Source organism: Anabrus simplex, chromosome 1 (assembly GCF_040414725.1).
Source record: "Anabrus simplex isolate iqAnaSimp1 chromosome 1, ASM4041472v1, whole genome shotgun sequence".
In the NCBI taxonomy this organism is placed as follows: Eukaryota; Metazoa; Arthropoda; class Insecta; order Orthoptera; family Tettigoniidae; genus Anabrus; species Anabrus simplex.
Window position 1 is genome coordinate 969,438,713 of NC_090265.1, and position 20,455 is coordinate 969,459,167.

Sequence of the window (20,455 nt, forward strand, 5' to 3'; positions counted from 1 at the left end):
TTAAACAAGCGTTACAAATTCTACAACAAACTATGGGCAACATTGTCAAGTTGGTTTAAAAAAAAAGAAATAGTTTTAAAAGAGTAAATTATATTAGAACACGTGACAAAAGGGTACCAAAACACACAGTTAACAAAGTACAAACTCTCTCAACATTTAACACCAATTGTCAAGTATTATCAGAAGAAATGTTCTGATAAGTCCTGTTAGCCATATATATCTTTTCTTCTTAAATTTACAAGATAAAATTACCTTCTGATGCATTTCTAAATGTTAAGACGGTGGTATATATTTAAAACACACATTTATAGTGCCAGTGTGCAGAACAAATGTAATGTAATGGTCAAAACTCTCATGAAAGTGGATTCAGGGATAAGTTGCTATAAAGGGAAAAAAATGATGGCCTGACATCTAAAACTAGGTGAGCCCAAAGCTCACCTGGTGGCTATATTTGTTTAGGCATCAAGTCTATACGGTTTGACACAGTGGTTAGTCAGCTTGTTGGTGGAAAACATTTTCACCATCAGAATGTTGGCCAGCACAGTAGGAGAGGTGGTGGTTTACAATTCTTATACCGGGCGAGTTGGCTGTGTGGTTAGGAGCGTGCATCTATGAGCTCACAGCCGGGAGATAGTGGGTTCGAACCCCACTGTCAGCAGCCCTGAAGAGGGTTTTCCGTGGTTTCCCGTTTTCACACCAGGCCTTAATTAAGGCCACGGCCGCTTCCCTACCATTCCTAGGCCTTTCCTGTCCCATCATCGTCATAAGACCTATCTGTGTTGGTGCGACGTAAAGCAACTAGCAAAAAACAAAATTCTTATATTCCATGCCAAAAGCCATGGTCAATTCCAAACCCTTCCATAGTGCTCCTATGGAGTGAGGGTACATAATGCTGTTGATAGTGATTCATCTGGTGGATAAGTATGTTAACCTTTGAGCAGACCCCTTGATGTTATTCAACAGGAGTTAGTCTTGTGCCAAAACTGGATTTTCACCCTCGTCTTACCCCCTCGTCGTCATCATCACACATACTACACAATACATAACATTCAGCCATTACACTGGACATAGAAACACACATACATCCACGTAAAAAAATTTGCCCCTGAGTCCAGGAGTAATTAACTCCTTGATTATAGAGGGTATGTATAAATAAATTAAGATCGCGAATCACCTATCATCATGGGTATTGGATTCATATCAAACTGCCTGGGCATTACAACAAAACACATTATTGAGACCATTGTAAAAACAGTCCATCAGCCAGAGATCGTTATGTTCTGAATGTACCTTGCATGACCCTCGCATTTACCTACACTGTGTGGTTAGAGGTGTGCAACTGTGAGTTTGCATCCAGGAGATAGTGGGTTCGAACCCACTGTCTGCAGCCCTGAAGATGGTTTCCCGTGGTTTCCCATTTTTACACCAGGCAAATGCTGGGGCTGTACTTTAATTAAGGCCATGGCCGCTTCCTTCCCAGTCCTAGGCCTTTCCTATTCCATCATCGCCATAAGACCTATCTGTGTCAGTGCGACGTAAAGTAAATTAAAAAAAAATCTATATCACAATATTTAGGCTTAATTATAGAAATATAATATGATTTGTGAGATTCATCTATGATGATACTCTGTTTCTCATTTACAGATGTATGTTTGTGAAGAATGTGGTCACACAACCAACGAGCCAGAAGTTCATTATCTGCACCTGAAAGAAAACCACCCTTACAGCCCAGCATTACTCAAGTTTTACGACAAGCGGCATTTTAAGTTCACCAACTCCAACTTCGCCAACATGCTGTTGCAGGTGCGCTCTTGAAGCTTTCTGGCATTGGGTCTTACTCCTAGAGTTTACTGTTCATTATTTACTACGGAACATTTAATTTCCTGTTCAAGTATTGCCGCAAGTCACCTGCAGAAATTTTTCAGTAGCCTCATAAGAGAATTAAGAAATGCAGAGCTGATTCATGCCCATTTATGCATAAAGTATTACAAAATATCCTAACTTCAGGCCAAGAATATTTGTATGCAAAATGTAACTTTCAGGACACATACCTCACACGTAGAAAAATAAAATATGTTATATAGATAGGGTCCAGAAACGCTTTACTTGTTAGAACTCATTTTCTACAACTCTACACAGTGCATTAATCAAGGGAAACACACAAGAACAGAATGTACCAGCATACTACATGAAATTTTCAAAATGTCCTCCATTAGCATTAATACATGCATCAACAAACCATTGCATTGAATTACAGATGTGCTGATGTCTATGCGATGGCAGGTTTGATGCTTGTGATCAGTGGCTAACAGATGGCGTTTTGAACATATCATGTAAGAAAGAGTTTCAAGTGGTATGCTGGTACGTTCTGTTTCCCATGATTATTGTACTGTGAAGAGTTGTAGAAAATGAATTCTAACATGGAAATAAAACTTTACCAGACCCATGTCCATATAACATATTCTACATGTGAGGAATGTGTTGTACCTTATTGTTTCAGCCTGTAATTTCATTATATTCCATTGGTAATTTACAAGGTATTTTCTTCTTATGGTTGTAATGTACACTGACTGCTATCAAATTTCTGTAACATATGACTGATGATGGTGTAATGTAAACAATGCAAATATATCTGGAATTAAGAATATTTTCTTATTACTAAACATGTAAAGTTATTAGGGTGTTCTTTGGGGAACTGAATAAAGTAAATGGTTTACAGAAGCAAATTGAAATTATGGTTTCTTGAAAATTATAATATTCTGCATAAACTTAACGGTGAACTACATGGACTGATGGAAGTTCCTGTTGTTCGTAATTATCTTCAAATGGGCTAGTCAACAGTTGTTTACAATACCAACTTAAATAGCTCCTGAAATTTTCTTTCATTAATATTCACTAATGGGATGGAATGGAATGTTTCATTTTCAGGCTTTTTCTTAAATGCCAGTAGTGAATATTACAGTCATCACAACTGTGATTTTCTTATTTCTTTGTTACTCATACCTCAATATTTGTCTATCCTTGTAAGTAGTTTTGAAATATCACACAACCCTTGGATTTCCTTGATTGTGTCTAATTTTTTTTTTAATGTGGGGAAAAAATGACTTCTAGAACAATACTTGGCAGGTTGTGAATTACTTTTGAAGACCTTGTCAACATTCTTTTGTAACTTAATTATAAATGTAATTTTTAACAAGTATCTTATACCTGTATTGGAACAAACTTTAACTGTAGGTACCTGTGATACATTATATATTTATAAAAGTTAAAAATAAGTACAATATTTCAAGCATTCTAATAGATATTCTTTATACTGTTTTAAGACATAAATTAGAAATCTTAGCCACCCATAGGTTAACCAGCAGTAGATCTTCAAGTACAGGTTATTGAAAAAGAAAAATAGAGCTGAACACTACCCCACCTGCAGTTAAAGCTTGAAAATAATTATGATTACATACTGATATGGTCAAAGAATATGGAAAAAAATTTAAATTACCAACTGAGACGTCTAGAAGAAAACCTAATAATTTCATTTATCAATTTTTTTATAAGATACAGAAATTGCTTGTGAAGTAATTATTAAAATCATATGAATATACTGATAGTGTAACAATAATAACACTTTTGATGAAATTCATATTTTCATATTTTACCAAATGCAACTCATCTTACATACATGTACTGGTACTGCAATATACTGATTGGTTCCACCTTGATTAAAAGAAAATGATTCTGAAAACAAATAATTCAAAGTATCCATTGAAATTTATACAAGAAAGTACCATAAAGTATGTGTACCAATTCAAATGGCTGTTCTCATTGCATACTCAGGAGACACTAAAGTTTACAATATTACTCTCTAAGAAGTCAGGTGATTCAAACTTGTAGAAATACACTCGTTACGCCAATTTTTTAATGAACAAGGAATTACGTGTATTTCAGAATTGTCTAGAAGGGACATTGATTTGGGAAAGACAGTTTCCTAAACTGTGCCCCTCTCCTTTCTACCATCTTTTAGTAGCCAGGCTCTTGGCAGGTAATACATATGTGATGTAATTTGTCAAATACATTCATATCGTCTTATGAGAATGTTATAAGTTACACAAAGGGATTGTGCAGTTAATGCTCAATTTGAGGTTTAGATTACATTCATATTCTTTATGGGGTGAATAAAATTGTTGAGTTATGAATACAATTAATCAAGAAAGAGTACATTATGGATAAAATGAAAACTTTTGTGTCTCAAAAAGTTTAGTTAAACTCCCTCCAGTGATTAGGGATGTTTTAGGAGAGATATATTTTAATATCTGGGAAATGGTACATACTCTGTGGAAAGGATGTAAACAATGCCAAACCATTCATAGTACTGATAGTGTACAAATGCATCTGGCGTATAGTATGTCCTCTTTTTTCTTTTATAAGTTAGTTTACAAGATTTGGCATTACTTTACAAGATTTGGCATAGTTTCCAAAAGTTTTGAACACCTACTTTTGAATTCCTCATGATACCACACTAACCAGACTCGATCATGCATATTTTTGTGGAACAGTAGAGTTTGTGAGTCTCCTTTTCTTTACTTTCTTTGAATTATATGGCTAAGAGCCCAATCTTCCAGTTAAAGATTTCATACCATCTGGAAACCTCTTCTGCAGCTCATCAACAACTCCCCGCTCCAGTATTTGGATGTAGGACTACTGGTCAGCTTTTACCATCCTGTCGACTTGTACTTCATATGTGAAACACCCCTAAAACATCTTCATGGGGTGCTTTACAGTCTGTTGCAAATGTGCTGAATTTGTTGGCTTGTACCACGGTTCTCAAAATCATGGAGAACACGTTCCTCCACATCTGGTGTACATGCAGTCTGTGGCCACCCTGCACGTTCTTCTTTGACAAAGGACCCATGCTCATACAAACATATAAAAAAAATGGCTCCAAGTGTTTGATGTGGGTGGTGCTGTCTGTCAGGATACGTGGTTCAGTACATCCATGCTGCCTCTTGGCCATTTCCACCTGCTTGCCCATACATGAACACCATCTCGGCTTGTTACTGGAATGAATACTGGACCATAGTGCTTCTACGTTGCTTAAATCACACTATCTGCAACACACAAAATGCACATAGCAAGTTATGAGAGAATGTTGTTAGTGCCATCTACCGTGGAAACTACGCATTTCCAGGCACAAGCTGATACAAAGTTTGTGCTCCATTTTCAGTCAGAAATCACCCTCTGAAGTTTGTTGGTGGACTTAAAAACTTGTATATAGTGTCTACACCAACATGAAAACTAACTCTCTTCATCTCATAGAAGTATGCTGAAATAATGCTACAATCACACTATGCTTCGCAGGAGTTGTATCCACGGAATATGGAAAGAAACCGCACAAGGAAACCTCCTCAACAGTGATGCACATCAAAATAAATGCACTTTTAACCTAAAACAGTGGCCACACAGATGAATTACCAATGAATAACAGTACAAAGAATGCATAGAAAATAGGGGATCTGAGCATAAGCTATATGTGGCACACTGTTGCCAAACATTGGAAACATTATATTTTTAAATGTCTTGTTCTGATCATTTCACACAATACTTTATAGTGTCAATCCCAACTTCTTTGAAGTGTCAGTACCAGTACATCTATTTGATCTTATAAGAATGAAGTGCGGTAGTATTTTTTTCCAGTTTGTTTTACATGGACCGACACAGATAGGTCTTATGGCAACGATGGGATAGGAAAGACCTAGGAGTGGGAAGAAAGCAGCCATTTCGTTAATTAAGGTACAGCCCCAGCATTTGCCTGCTGTGAAAATGGGAAGCCACGGAAAACCATCTTCAGGGCTGCCGACAGTGGGGTTCAAATCTACTATCTACCAGATGCAAGCTCACAGCCGCGCATCCCTAACCGCGCGGCCAACTTGCTCGGTGGTAGTTATTTCAATGAGTCAGTTTCCTGAACACATACCATTGGGTTTCTTTTCAGTATCACTTAACAGACCTGAAGAGACAACCCTCCTATAAGACAGGCAGACCTACTAGATTGTAGAAACGTATTTTAATAGTTGCATACACTACATCATTTTTGGAACAGGCACAGTGACTTGGATTAGAATGGAACATAGTGACTTGGATTAGAATGGAATTTAAAATTTAGTATTGAGCTTATTTAGCAGTATCATTATTTCAAGTTTTACGTCAGCTTTTTTGAAATATGAGGAACCAGTTTTTTTCTAGAATGTTCTCATATTGGAAAATGGCACAGTATATGTTAAATTAATTCCAGAGATGATAGCATTGAAATAGTACAGTTTATTGGCACCTCATATTTGTTTGTTTACCGTATAAGTTTTGTTGTGGTAAAAATATTCAAAATTGTTGTTTAGATTTACAGTAGACTCTTATTATGTCTAGTTTACTTGTAGCCATTAGAGTATTATCAATTTCAGCAAATTCTTGACTAATTATTGCTTTCCATGCAGGTAGAGTAACAGTGGATATGGAACTTCGTAGATGAAGGTAGATTTGGAAGTATTGTTCGCTCTATCATCACTAGAAAATCTACTGCTGGTAAATATTTTGGTACAGTTTAATGCAATATTTCTGAAATACTTAGATTTATACTGAACTCTTAAACAGTAAGAAGTCTGCAACTTCTTTTGGAATCTGAGTACATAATAAAGAGCAAGTGATGAATCTACGTGGCAATGTAGTATTTCCTGCATCAAATAAAAAACACTTGAGTGTAACCGGGTAATTTGTGCAATTATCAGCTGAGACTCTCTGTCTCAGTTGTTGGACTCTTAAAGGTTTCTATAGATAAGGACTACAGCATATTGTAGTTGTACTATATATAGTTATGTACAGAAAACTTCTCTAATAATATTGATGAACATTCAATATGGTATGACCCAGAATATTAAAGCAACTTCAGTTCAAATACTGTGTTAAAAATACACTATTTTAGTTCCCAGAAAATATACAATCGGGAACACCAAATAAGAATGCTATATCAATATAAATTTTATGTGCTATACAAGCATTGCATTCTTTTGACACTGGAATAATGTATACATATAAAATATCTGTTTTCGTCATAACAGTATATGAACATTATGAACAAGAAGTGAAAGAGCTTCAATATTCAAGGGCGAAGACATTATCATCAAGGTGGTATGTTTACAATATTATCTCTCTACAAGTGAGGTGCTTTGTACTCCGGTGTGTGGTTACTTTGGGAGTATCAAAAGATTAGATACAGAAAGAAATATATTGGCTGTATAATATAGAAACCAGCTTGTTATAATCTTTTTGGTGCACTATATTATAAAGTCATTCACAGTAGGCCTACGACATGTAATCAATTAATACCAGGTAAATAATATCATGCTTTGAAGTAAATAAACATTAGCTCCTTTGATCTTTCTCTGTTCAAAATTATTTATTATCCTCCTTCATTTGTATGTAAATTAAAATCAAATTTCCATTCTGGATGTGTAATTATACTAAAAGTCACGTTCATAGAACTCGGCAATGAAGTCTCTTAAGGCAGAGAAGTAGTAGAAGATACAGTCTGGCTGTGTGAAACAATATTCACTGCTGAAACTTTGTGAAAACAATATGTAGGTACTTCAAATTAAACTATTGCAGTATTCCAAACATTATTCTTCTACATTTATTTTTTAACAGTATTTCTTGTGACTTTTATACCTACAAATCAAATACTTCTGTGAAGCCATTTCATGGTTTTTGACAGCCATTGCAAAAGATTTTCCCCCCCATCTTCCTTCCTTTCTTTCTTTCTTTCTTTATTTTTGTGACAGAGCTTTGCAGCAAAGAGGTTGGTGTTATATGAACTTGGGCATTATGGTAGAGGCAAAAACTATAGGTGGATGATATTTCTCAACTTGGTCCATTCACTTTAATGAGAAAAATATATCCCAATAGATTACTGAATTCAGAACATATCCAGGTTCATGGTTACTATTCATTTTAACTATGGGATGAGAGGAACTTTTGAATTCAGTATTCTGTTGCTTTAACTGTTAATAAAAATTGCAACTGGGAATAATTCTCAAGGATGAAGTGACTGGATTGACCAATGATACAAACCAACCAAGCATGGTATTATTTACTACAGTTTCTTCTTTACGAATAAGAGAACTGGCTATTAAGATAGGGATAGGAAGTGATGTATGCACTGAAAGATAGTATTAATATTTTGGAGCATGGTCAAAAAGTTTTCAAGAAAGAATGAATGCTTCACTGTATTTTCATAGTACATATTCTTTTTAAGGTTATTTTAATGACTATTGTTATTGTTATTGAAATACATTTTGTAAATAAATGTTGATAAATCATCTATCACTCTTATAAATCGAAATTAATGCACTCCCCCCCTGAAGACTTTTTCAACCTCTGCAAATCTGACGAGGTTGGGCAGAGTAACATATAAATCCTATTTATAATTATTACCTTCAGTATTTTCATCTTATTTAATGGTTCATTTCATTTTATTGTAACTTAATTGTAGTTTATCTTATCTGAGTGTGCTTCTGTTTTGTACGTATGTCTTCGTTTGATTACTGAATGTGTGTTTGTGTGTATATGATTAAAAATAAATAGTTTGAAAAATTTGTAATCTATTATTTCATGTAATACCTACCTCATTCTTCCTGATAAATTAACATCACCTGAGTTATACAGTTTAAATATTAATGTCCAACTTCTAAATTTTCACGACCTCTTGACAAAACATAACAATGGGTTACAGATCCACCTGATTCACATAATAAATCAACTTAATCATCTTGTTGGCAAACAGAAACAGTCCATTTTACTTTCTCCTGAAGAAAAGTTATGAATGATGAGTTAGACACCTAATTTGAGAAATAAAGTGGTTTTGATTTAATTTGATCTGCAACACAAGTATCATCTTACTACTACTACTACTACTACCAAGCTGAAGGTGCTCAAATATGCCTGCCTCATGTTGTTAGATTAACTGGAACGTGAAAGAGCTCCTACAAGACAAAATCCAAAAACCATAAAAGTAGTTGGCAGGATGTAAAACCGATAATATTACTACTGCTACTACTACTACTATTACTCTTACTATGACTGGGCTTCAGATTTTAAACAGTACTGTTAGCCATTATAATATGATGAAATAGATATCCAGCAAGGTCTTTGTTAGCAACACTCAATACATATTTTGTATTTGGACTTATCAAATGGGCAGACGATTACTCTGTACTCTCCATATATCAGTCTGGGTTCAGGAATGGAATGAGATCTTCAGACAATATATTTGTCATCAAAACAATAATAGATAAATACTTATAAAGACAAAAGGTGGTAAGTTGTATATTACAGCAATAGATTTACAGAAAGCTTTTGACTCTGTAAGCAGACAGATGGTGGTTGAGAAGCTGGCTAAAAGGTGTCAAAATTATTAAAGCCATAAAAGAACTGTATTCAGAGGTTAAAGAAGACTCAGCAGTGGGAGAGATATTAAAAAATTTGTCTAAAGCAGGGGAGCAAATTATCACCTATATTGTTCATACATTTACTAACAATATTTTGGAAAATGATAATAAAAACAATAAAGAAATTTCTTGCCTAGTTTTCAAAGACGACATTCTTCCGTTATGTTTGACATTAGTTGGTATGCAAAGAAGCATTGCAAAAACTGCTGAATGTTGTACAAAATGGAATTTGAAAATCAGCATTAAGAAAACTATAGTTATGGCATGTAAAAAGGGAAGTAAACTAAATAAAAAAATGTGGTGATTAGAAAGTGTAGAGTTAAGAGATAATCAATAATACAGTATTTAGGAATAATAATAGCATCTAATGGTAAGTGGAAAGAACAAATAAGATGAGCAAAAATGAAAGGACTGGCAGCTTTATCTAGCATGAAGTGTTTGGAGAGGAAAATGCCAAATAATGAATACGGTACGCGAACCTTTACTTAATACCAGGTTTTACGGGGGGGTGAGGAGTAAGGAGGGAGCTCTCCCGGTTCCGCTTATACTGCCATCTGAATGGAGATGAAGTCTGAATTGAATCGATAGTATGATTGATCGATAGGAATTTTCTAAACCTTTATTATCTTAAGCCAACAGCTGTGTCACACACACATTATATAACATTATGCAACATTTCTCAAATGTGAATCTTGTTCCTGGCATGAATTCTGCAGCACAAATATAATCTTACTACTACTACTACTACTACTACTACTACTACTACTACTACTACTAACTACTTACTACTACTACTACTACTACTACTACTACTACTACTACTACCGAGCTGAAAGTGCTCAAATATGCCTGCCTGGTTTGGCTTTGCTGTGTTAAAAAACGGTACTAGTACGTAAAGTGTACACCAGATGTGTCACGGTGTCATAGTTTGTGTGTCAAAGGTTGCCAATACGAATCTTGAAGATAACCGAGGTCTACCGATGCAGCATGAGGAAGCTCAGGTATCATGAAAAGGTTCGTATACTGTACAAACTGCAGAAAAATATTCTAAATTCACTTGTAAAATCCAGATCAATATACGGAGCAGAAATATGGGGCATTGAAGAAGGTAGTAGGGAACTAGATGTAATAGATAATTTCTGCTACCAGAATTTAGAGCTAATAGTGGAGTTAGAATTCCATGTGAAGTTATAAGTATACAGGCAGATATAGCTAAAAAAAAAAAAAAGTAACTAAATATTTGTTAAGATTAAAAGAGGGGAAATAGGACAGAAATATTAAATTTAACATACTAACAACAGATGAAACATCTACACGATAATTATTGGGTAACCAAGGTGAAAAGGATGCTAGATATTCAGAACAAAGGATAAAAATTGAGTAAGATACTAACTATATGAAGGTCAGAATGATCAAAAGAACATTATAGCAATTCTGTGAATCAGCAAAAAATTGTCAATAAAGAAAAAAGACTTACTTACAAATAGAGAAGTAAGTACTGTAGTATATTTTAGTGGCTAATGGGTATCTATAAGAATAAAGGTCTAAGAGAGAAAAATGAAGAAAATTGTTGTTTGTTATGTGGAGAATTAACGGAGGAGGCACATCTGTTGAGAGTATATAGGGAAATAGACTTACTTAGGATCAAATACGTGGGTAATCAGTGCAAAGCAAAAATAGAAAGGGAGAAAGAATTTTATACAATTATAAAATTGTTAAACAAAGAATAGATCACACCAGGCAATACAGCAATATTTTTGGTATAGTAAAAAATATGTGGCAAAAGAGATTAAGAGAATGTATTACTGTTTATGTATATGTCTTTCATCATCATCATCATCATCTTCCTTCCAAGTACTGGGCCATGTGCCCCGTTACGGTCTTGCATTTTTCTAGGCTAGGCTAGGTTGAAACATATCCTATGTAGCTTTTTAGACAGACCATTTATCAAATGGCAAATGTGTGTTGAACAGGTGGACTTTATACAATTAAATTCTTTTAGAATTTTATCTCAGATAGATTAAGAGAAAGCAAGCACAAACTCAACTTTTAGTATTACGGTTGTATTGTCATCGTCAAGATTATTTTCCTTTAAAGTAACTACTGTATGTGTTCAATTGCATGTGAATTTGCTTAGGTTACATCAGATGGAATGTTCCTTCCTCAGCTGCTGGACTTCCATAGCAGAAGGCTGAGAGCATTCATTCAATGATTCATTCATTCATTCATTCATTCATTCATTCATTCATTCATTCATTCATTCATTCACTCATTCAATAATGACTGTCAGAATGTAGGACCAAAAGAACATTACAGGAATTCTGTGAAATTAGCAAAAAAATTGTCAGTAAAGAAAGGGAGAGTTACACATAGAGAAGTAAGAAGTATATTGTGGTTGCTAATGGGTATCTGTAAGTAGAGCCCTGCACGGATGCGGATATCCGCAGATTTATCCGCAAAGTTAGTGTCATGGTGGATGCAAATTGTATAACGGTGCAGATAATTTTGTTGATCATTTCTAAATAATAAAGTTTATTAATTTTCACTCAGGTGTACTCTTATTTTTGCTTGTGGTGAGGCGACCCATATCAGACCTATGGTATTATATTAACAGATCTATCCATTTCAATGCCTTGGGTGTAATATACTGTAGTTAAATATTTATGACATCCATGCATAACAATTCGCGGAAGCGGAAGAAAGAAGTGTGGATGCGGATAATAGTTTTTATATCCGCACAGGACTCTATCTATAAAAATAGGGTCTAAGAGAGAAAAATTAAGAAAATTGTTGTTTGTTATGTGAGAATTAACGGAGGAGGCACACTTGTTGAGACTATGTAAGGAAACAGACTCACGTAGGATCAAATTTGTGAGTAGTCATTGGAAAGCACAATTAGAAAGGGAGAAAGAATTTTATACAATTATAAAATTGTTAAACAAAGAATGGATTGCACTGGATAGAAAAGCAAAATTCTTTGGTATAGTAAAATATATGTGGCATAAGAGAATACGAGAAAGCAAGTGCATAGTCAACTTTTAGTATTGTGGAGGTTATCCATGATTAGAAGAGAGAGTTTTCCTTTTTTCTCCCCATGCATGCATGAATACAATTAATTAATTTCCAACCGACCCGACCCGACCCAACCCAACCATTTTGATGTACCAAGATTTCCTACACGTTTTAAATTACTAATTAACTTTTATGTGGCCGTGACCCTGTCATTTTCTACCATTAGAAAAAACAACAACTAGAATAATCAGTACTGAGTTTGGACAGTGAAATCAGAATGACATGATTAGAACCTCGAGAATTCCACTAGTAATAATAAAACTTACGCAAATAATTTTCTTGCTTCCTTCGTGCTGCTAACTGCATATCCAACTCATCTTCACTGGATAAAGATTCAACGAAATCCCCATACCTTTCCATTTTTATTGCGTATTTATTATTTCTACTCAACTCACAAGAACCTTAACAGAACAGATTTAGAAATAATTATTACTGCTTAGAGGTAATGGCAATGTTAACAAACCACATGTGAGAAGAACAAGGAACAGAACAGGAGTGGAAATGCACGTGGTCTGTCCAGTGAGTTTCCTCTCTCGCGCATGTCTGTACTACCGGTTCATGTCACAGGCCGTGGACGAGTTCTGGCGGTCAGTAACTGCAGTTTGAGGTGCGTTGGAATGCTTTCTCTCAACTGCGCATGCGATGGACAGTCAGGGACTCGTGTTCGAACAAACCTAAAGTTACTGATCACTGCCAAAATTCCATCATTAAAAATAATAATACGATATTCAGAAGTAATATTCAATTGACAAAGTATAAAATAATGGACTTATTTATTTATAATTCTATTTTAAAGAAGTTCTTTACAAGTTGGAACAGGATGAGTGGTGATGAAAATACAGTATATAATGCATCTTTATATCATCATTGGAAAATATAAACTTGGAATATATACAATACATTTTCATCACTGCAGCAGCAGTTATTACAGTTTACTATTTAATAATTGGTATGTAAATAAACAAAGTAATCACCATTTGTTGTACTTCTTGAAAAGCGTTTACTGTCTTCATCATGTCCTATTAAAATGTTACTAAATGTATAAAATGGAAGACTACAGATAAATTTAATAAAGACATAAGTCAAATTACTTAACAGGAAACACATTTTGGTAATAGAAAATCATATCATTACTTTGTGATGTTAAATAAGAAATCTTTAGGACTCAAATTCTTTTATATGTAACAATGAAAAAATATAGTTCACAAAAATATACAGCTTTATTCTAAGGTGCAAAATATCACATTCTTAAAGAGTTTAATTGAGCATAACAAGCAAATACAATCAAGAGATAAACACATCAAAGCTTTTATAGTCTGTTCAAAACGAGGTCAGAGCCAGTTTAGAAAGGATATAATTCAGACATATGTCATTGACATACATTGCCCAAACACTGCTAATCTTCAAATGTTGGCTGATTCTTTTATTAATGTTGTCAAAAGATAACCAATTTCAATTCAGATATGTAGAGTAACTACAGAAAAATGATCACAGAAACAGAAACAAGAGGAATGACATAGTTGGACAGACTGAACATTTTGGAAATAAAAAGAAAACTCTGTATTAATGTAATTTAGAAAACAACCAAAAAAAAAAGGCTGTTAACTGATGAAATGTACGTTCACATTTCAGTATTAAATCACGTAATTGCTATTCTATATTTACATTTCAGCTCAAGTTTTGTTTGTAATCAATCTCCATAATGCTTTGCTTTGTTCATTTTCAACTCTCTGAAGTGGGGATAAAAATCTTACATAGTCCATAAGTTCAGGAGTCTTATAATAAGTTCCAACTCACATAAAAACTTCCAAAAGGTTCTGCATCGATTCTGAGCTCAGACGTTAGTGTGTATCCACATTCATAAACTTCTACTCAGATGGACATGCTTCTATATTCTGTACAAAGCAATACTAAAGATATGGACCCAGTCTACAAAATAGAATTAGTTTCATAAAGTATGAATATGTTTTCTTCTAGATGTACCACTGTATGTGCTTCTAGTGTGCTTAGTGAATTTGCTATCGATGTAATGGCAAAAGTGTTGAATACAAGAAAAAATATATCGCAACATATCTAATACATTTCACCAGTTTTCAGTGAGAAAATTATGTGAACAATGCAGAGTTTTATACAGTGATTTATGAATCAAGTTACACTACTGCTGAACTACATTTTATGACCTTTTAATCTAACCTAATTGAAAATTCACTCACACATGCAAACACACATTCACGCATATCCTCTCTCTATTCAAAAGTATTCCTTTCACAAAAAAGAGAAAGAATGGAAAATTAAAAAAACTGCTTCAAAAAAACTAGACGAGTTATCAAACTACATAATATGTATATCTTAATTGCACTTTCAGTCCATATATTCTGACTGGTGCTTACAAAAGTTTTTCATTGTTCTCTCTCTGCGCTGCACTTTTAACATCAAGACAAACGGTTCAATCAGTGAGAAAAATATTAACGGCAGAGTTCATTTCTTTACAAACAATTCAGTCTCTCTTTAGAAATCTTCCACTGTCCGTACAAGGGGAAGAAACAGACTACTATTTTTACAGTAAAACATTTCCATTAAGCTTTGGCATAGAAAACTGTAGCAGAGTATTGTGTAAATCCTTCCACAATTAGAACAAAGAAACAAGAAAATATAGCCAGAATGTAACAACAGCAGCAACAACAACTAATACACCAAATGAGCATTTTACTATTTAAAAATTAACAGCAGAAATTCATCAGTACTAGAGGATTATCAAAAATGAAGAAAAATGAAAGCTCTAGTACAAAGAGGAAAGCATCACACAGTTGTTCAATCATTTCAGAATCAACTATCATCAAAGGTGATTAGTGTCTTGTTTTCTGCACTTACTGAGGTGATTATTCATACAGTGAGATGTCAGAATAGGAATGAGACAGGTGTTTAAAGTGCATTAGAAATGAAGGCACTGTTGGTGGACAAAGGGCATTGAAGAATGTGCTGTTAATATTTCTCCCTCAATATTTCATTAGCAGATATAGATGCTAGTGCAGAGCTAATCCCTTCTAATTTCACTCCACTATCAAATCCTTAGTCTTTTATCTTATAAGTTTCTACTGAGATAGACAAAGCCAAATAGATTACATCAATATGAGTCTAACTTTTTCTTTTAACTATCCATTTCTTTAGAAACGTTCAAAAATACAGTCATCCAATTATCACTTTTAATATCTATCTTCTTCTATCATTGTTTTTCTCTCCTATATAGGTCACACCATCCGCATGCTTGATTTCAAACCAATGTTACCATAACTATTTTAATTTAAATAAAAGTGGTATGCTTAGCATAATCAAAATAAAAGCATGTTCCATGAACATTCTTGTAGAATTTTCTTTTGGGAAAATGCTTTAAACTAAATGGAGTGTGTCATACATACCAGTACATTAATTAATATTCAATATATACATCATTAAGTACAAACATTAAAATGACAAAAAAATCAGACCCAAAAGAAATAAGTGATAACAAAATTTCAAAACATGAATTTGAAAATAAACAAAAAGCAAAATATTCGTCATTGGAAAGAGGCAGCAATTATACATTATGTTATGAGCTTAAGCTTTCCAGAGTAAAAAGAATGTAGTCTCAATTTTCAGGACCCATGAAATATATCTCTTCATAAATCAGGTCTCCCATCGTAACTTCATTTGCCATCAAATTTCTGTAATTTAGAGATCAGTGACAATTCTAATATATAACCGGGTTGATCAGGTTCTCTGTAACATACTCTCTGAAGAAACAAAAGACTGAAGAGGTTGAGTGGTATCCCTAGCACATCGAGTTGTGAATCGATGCTGATGACTTCCTTCCAGTCCATCTACCTCCATTGAAGTTCCCACAATCTCGCATTGTGAAGGTTCTTCAAACTGGCTGACGATCACACCAGGATGAGAATCAGCTAAGACACAGAAATGGAAGATGATTCAGTATACTTCAGTCATAGTCCATGATGAACATCCAATTACTTCTCTCACTACATCAACATCTCCTCCTTTTCTTTCTTTTAGAAAACAAAACATCCTTTTAAATAGCAGGCTAATGAGGGTATTGAAAACATTGAACACCCACAGGACTCAAACTTTCAATCACTCTAATTTTTACAAAGATATCAATTTTGTGAAAACTGTGCACAAGAGTTTTACATCCTGAGAAACACTGATTAATAGTTTCCTTTTTATGGATTCGCTTTGTCAATACAGTAGAGTCTCGATTATCCGACCTAAACGGGACCTGGAGTATGTCGGATCAGCGAAAATGTCGGATAATACAGAATTACTTTGAAAATTAACTAAAACAAACAGGAAGGCCGTACTGTATTACTAAAACAATAACATGTTTTACAGCACTCTATTTATTAAATTATCAGTTCAATTGTACAGTACATGCAGTATTGAACGAAAACATTCCAAATATCTTACGAAAAGAAACTTGCCAACAATCAAGGATGAAAGGAGTTTCCGCCGATATTTCCTCTTCAGTGTTTCCAGCACACCTTGGTCCACTGGCTGGCATAATGACGTCACGTTAGGAGGGAGGAACATGAATTTGATGTCATCACTTCTAAGTTGCTGTTCATTTGGGTGTGATGGAGCGTTGTCTAGTTGAAGAGGTTTTCTAGGGAGAGTGTTTGAAGCTAGAAATTTTTCTACACCTGGAACAAACTGTGTAACAAAACAGTCTTTAAAGATGTCAGCAGACATCCAGGCAGCCTTTTGATTCGTGTAATGGACTGGAAGGGCATTAGCAGAAATATTTTTAAATGCCCTAGGCTTCTTTGCTTTACCAATCATAAGCAATTTTCCTTTTAAGTACCCAGTAACATTACTACAGGCAAGAACAGTAAATCTTTCCTTACTACGCTTGTAGCCAAGTGCAGACGTCTCGGCTTGGGCTGCGAGAGTTTTTGATGGCAGCATCTTGAAATTCAGCCCAGTCTCATCACAATTAAAAATATGATAAACGGTTAATCCCTCAGCAAGTATTATTACTTGACATTCCTTTTTAAATTTCACAACCTTGTAACGTTCCAGACGTCACAGTGTAATTATGTTAATTTTATTATATGTAATTAATTCAGGAATTTAACGTCATGATATTTATCTTGGTATGTAATTGTATTATAATTCATGGTTGATCATTTGCTCACTATCATTTCATTACTTTGTAACTACGACTTGTAAACGAGGGCTGAATATCCTAGTATTCACTTAGATTCTTGCGACATTCGTTTAAATTTAACTTGCAGTAGATTTCCTCTATCTTGCCACATCACCGAGGAAGAAGGAAGGACAAATTTAGACATCAAATTCTGGGAAAAGCGAGCACGTGTTCAAGCGTTATAACGACAGCTACCGTATTTCGACCAGAATAATTCAAACTGATCACCGCCTATATTTTCAAAGGAGCGTCATGTTGCCATGGATACTGAGTGAAAGGGCTAATAGAAGAACAGTTGATATCATGGTTAAGACCCATCAACTCTAATATCTGGAGTGGGGAGAGACGTGTCAACTGATTGGACCACGTGTAGCGACCTGTAATTAGAGCCAGAGAAGGTTATAAAAGGGCGTGTTGGAGCTCTTGGCTTCATTCTTCTTGATTCTGCATTCATTATTATTATTCTTCTGGATTCTTGATTCTTCGATCTTGTATATCGCTGTAGGTCTGTGAACTTGTCTTATGGTTGTTGTACCATAGTGGACTAGTGTGATAGTTTATCACTTCTACATTAATTACTTCGTTGCCACGACGTGGTACTTAGGAATTTCTGAATGAGGGGTGTATAGCCACTCTCATCAGGAAGTACATACAGCTCGGCTACTAGACCGGTTTGTACCAGTCTAAGACAATAGGTAGTATTAAACTAGATAGAAATGAAACTTCAGGGCACATTTTCAGTAAAGTTGGAAGGATTATTAATTGTGTATCCTCTCCACATAACCCAAGGAGGTTTTTCTAACTATGACTTAGGGCTCATCTCCAATATATGGGATAGAGCATAATAGGGGGTTAGTGTAGAAGCCATCTTCCAATTAGTGGTTGATGCAATTTGCAAGGCAGGAATGGTACTTAGCTGCAGATGAAGATATCTCAAAGACGACCGGTGATGTTCCAGCTACAAGGATGGAAGCTTTCCAAGGACCAGCAGAACAAGACTACATGGTGAGCAAGCGAGTTAAAAATATTGCAAGTTTTCGCGAAGTAGAGTCATTCAACTTTTTGTTAAATTCATTTCCTATTTTAAATTCAGTTCTCGTTAAACCGTCGTCATTTATATTCAATATAATAAATAGTATTTTTCTAGTTCACTTTAATCAGTCTGCCTTAATTAGCCTTTTGATTTCTAATTCTCCGGCTTAATGATTAGTGCACTATCACCCCACCCCTGTGATAAGAGTCCGTCCAAGCTTGATTATAAATTTTTATCTTTAAGTCATCAACTTAAAGATTGGCGCCCTTAGCTTGCATGGTTGCATTTCTCGTTCAATGATTGTTCTCCGAAAAGGGGAAGTCACAACCTCATCGGATTTAGCTGACAGTTTTTCTCCACAGATATTAAGCTGCCTAATGCCGTACCGTTTTTTCCTCCGATGAAACCACTCAGCACTGGCAGTAAATTTAGGGTCCCCTTCATTAAACTCCTTCTGGAAATACATCGCTTTTTCTTGCAGAATGGGGCCAGATATTGGCAGGTCCTTTAGTCTCCACCAAAAGTTCAAAATTAAGTCTACTATTGTCGGATAACACGGAATGTCGGATAAGCAAAGGTCGGTTGAGCGAGACTCTACTGTACTTGCAAGTATAATCTCAAATTTATTATTTACATAATTTCATGAGTAGGCCCTACATGTTTCTAGAACATTACCATTGTCTTCATCAGCCCACATCTCTCTTAGCATGTCATGATCTATCAAATTATAAAATTACTACATCTACTTAAAATGATATGGTTAAAACTCTTGAGTTTCACGTTTTGCTTCACCTTGAAGAGTTGTCTTAATAGTATTGTTCTATGTTTAATAACTAAAATTATGACAATTATTAAAAAAAAAAAAACACACGGGAAAGTCCATTTAAACATAAAAAGGCTGTTGAAATTTCAGAATCGTATGGTTTTCTTTCGTTTACAACTGAAAGTCGATAGGTCTCTTGATGTGATCTAAAATGTCTCTTTGGTACATCAAAGTCCTTGCTGATTGAAGCAATCCAATAACTGATTAGCTTTGAGCTTGTGTACATTGCAGTGACAAAACATGTCCATTCATGTTCTACAAAGGCTATAAATAAAGTAGTGGCAACGTAGTCCAGACACTCGCAGGAAACTCGGCATGCGCAAATAGGATATGGGAGCGGTCAGGTGGCACTGTTGTCGATGTGTAGTGTACATTTGACAAGCATCCGGTTAGGAGTGTTGTTGCTGCGTGGTGTTGAAGTGAAGAGTGTCGATTTCACCACTCTAAAGCATGTTTTCGAAACGGGATCAGCGTTCGTAGATTAAAATCGAGGTTACCTGTGGCAAAAATGCATCAGAATGTTATCAAGAATTACGTGGAGCCTGTGGCAAGAAAGCTTTACCATATAGGATGGTTGCACAACGGGTCAAGGCATTTCGCGCGGGTTGGAATGAGGTCTTGGAACACGCTCTGTACTTAACAGAAATAAGTCCTTGTGACTTCGGCCTGTTTCCGAAGTTGAAGAAACCCTTCCAAGACTACCGATTTACTGATGTGGGATCTGTACTCCGTGCAGTAGGACGCTCCGTTGCTGTTATCAACAGAGAACGCCTTGCCAACCGTCTCCAACGGTTTCCCGACATTTGGCAAAATGTAACAGACTTTGCAGGTGACTACATTGA

The 20,455-nt window shown here is 35.1% G+C and overlaps 2 protein-coding genes across 6 annotated transcripts in view; one reads left to right on the forward strand and one right to left on the reverse strand.

Annotated features, from left to right (window-relative positions):
• Positions 1-8,636, forward strand: part of LOC136857835 (transcriptional regulator ovo) — a 63,090-nt gene extending 54,454 nt beyond the window's left edge. For 2 of the 3 annotated variants that reach the window (XM_067136799.2, XM_067136800.2), the window contains exons 5-6: positions 1,645-1,803; positions 6,483-8,636. In XM_067136799.2, the coding sequence (XP_066992900.2) occupies positions 1,645-1,803; positions 6,483-6,491 (168 nt within the window). In that variant the 3' untranslated portion in view covers positions 6,492-8,636. Of the gene's footprint in view, positions 1-1,644; positions 1,816-6,482 lie in introns of those variants that run through there. The other variant, XM_067136798.2, reaches the window with a different exon arrangement.
• A 4,761-nt stretch (positions 8,637-13,397) lies between these two features.
• The window catches only part of Nadsyn (NAD synthetase), a 200,668-nt gene continuing 193,610 nt past the window's right edge, over positions 13,398-20,455 (reverse strand). For 2 of the 3 annotated variants that reach the window (XM_067136801.2, XM_067136802.2), the window contains exon 16: positions 13,398-16,498. In XM_067136801.2, coding sequence (XP_066992902.1) covers positions 16,308-16,498 — 191 coding nt within the window. In that variant the 3' untranslated portion in view covers positions 13,398-16,307. The remainder of the gene's footprint in view (positions 16,499-20,455) is intronic. The other variant, XM_067136804.2, reaches the window with a different exon arrangement.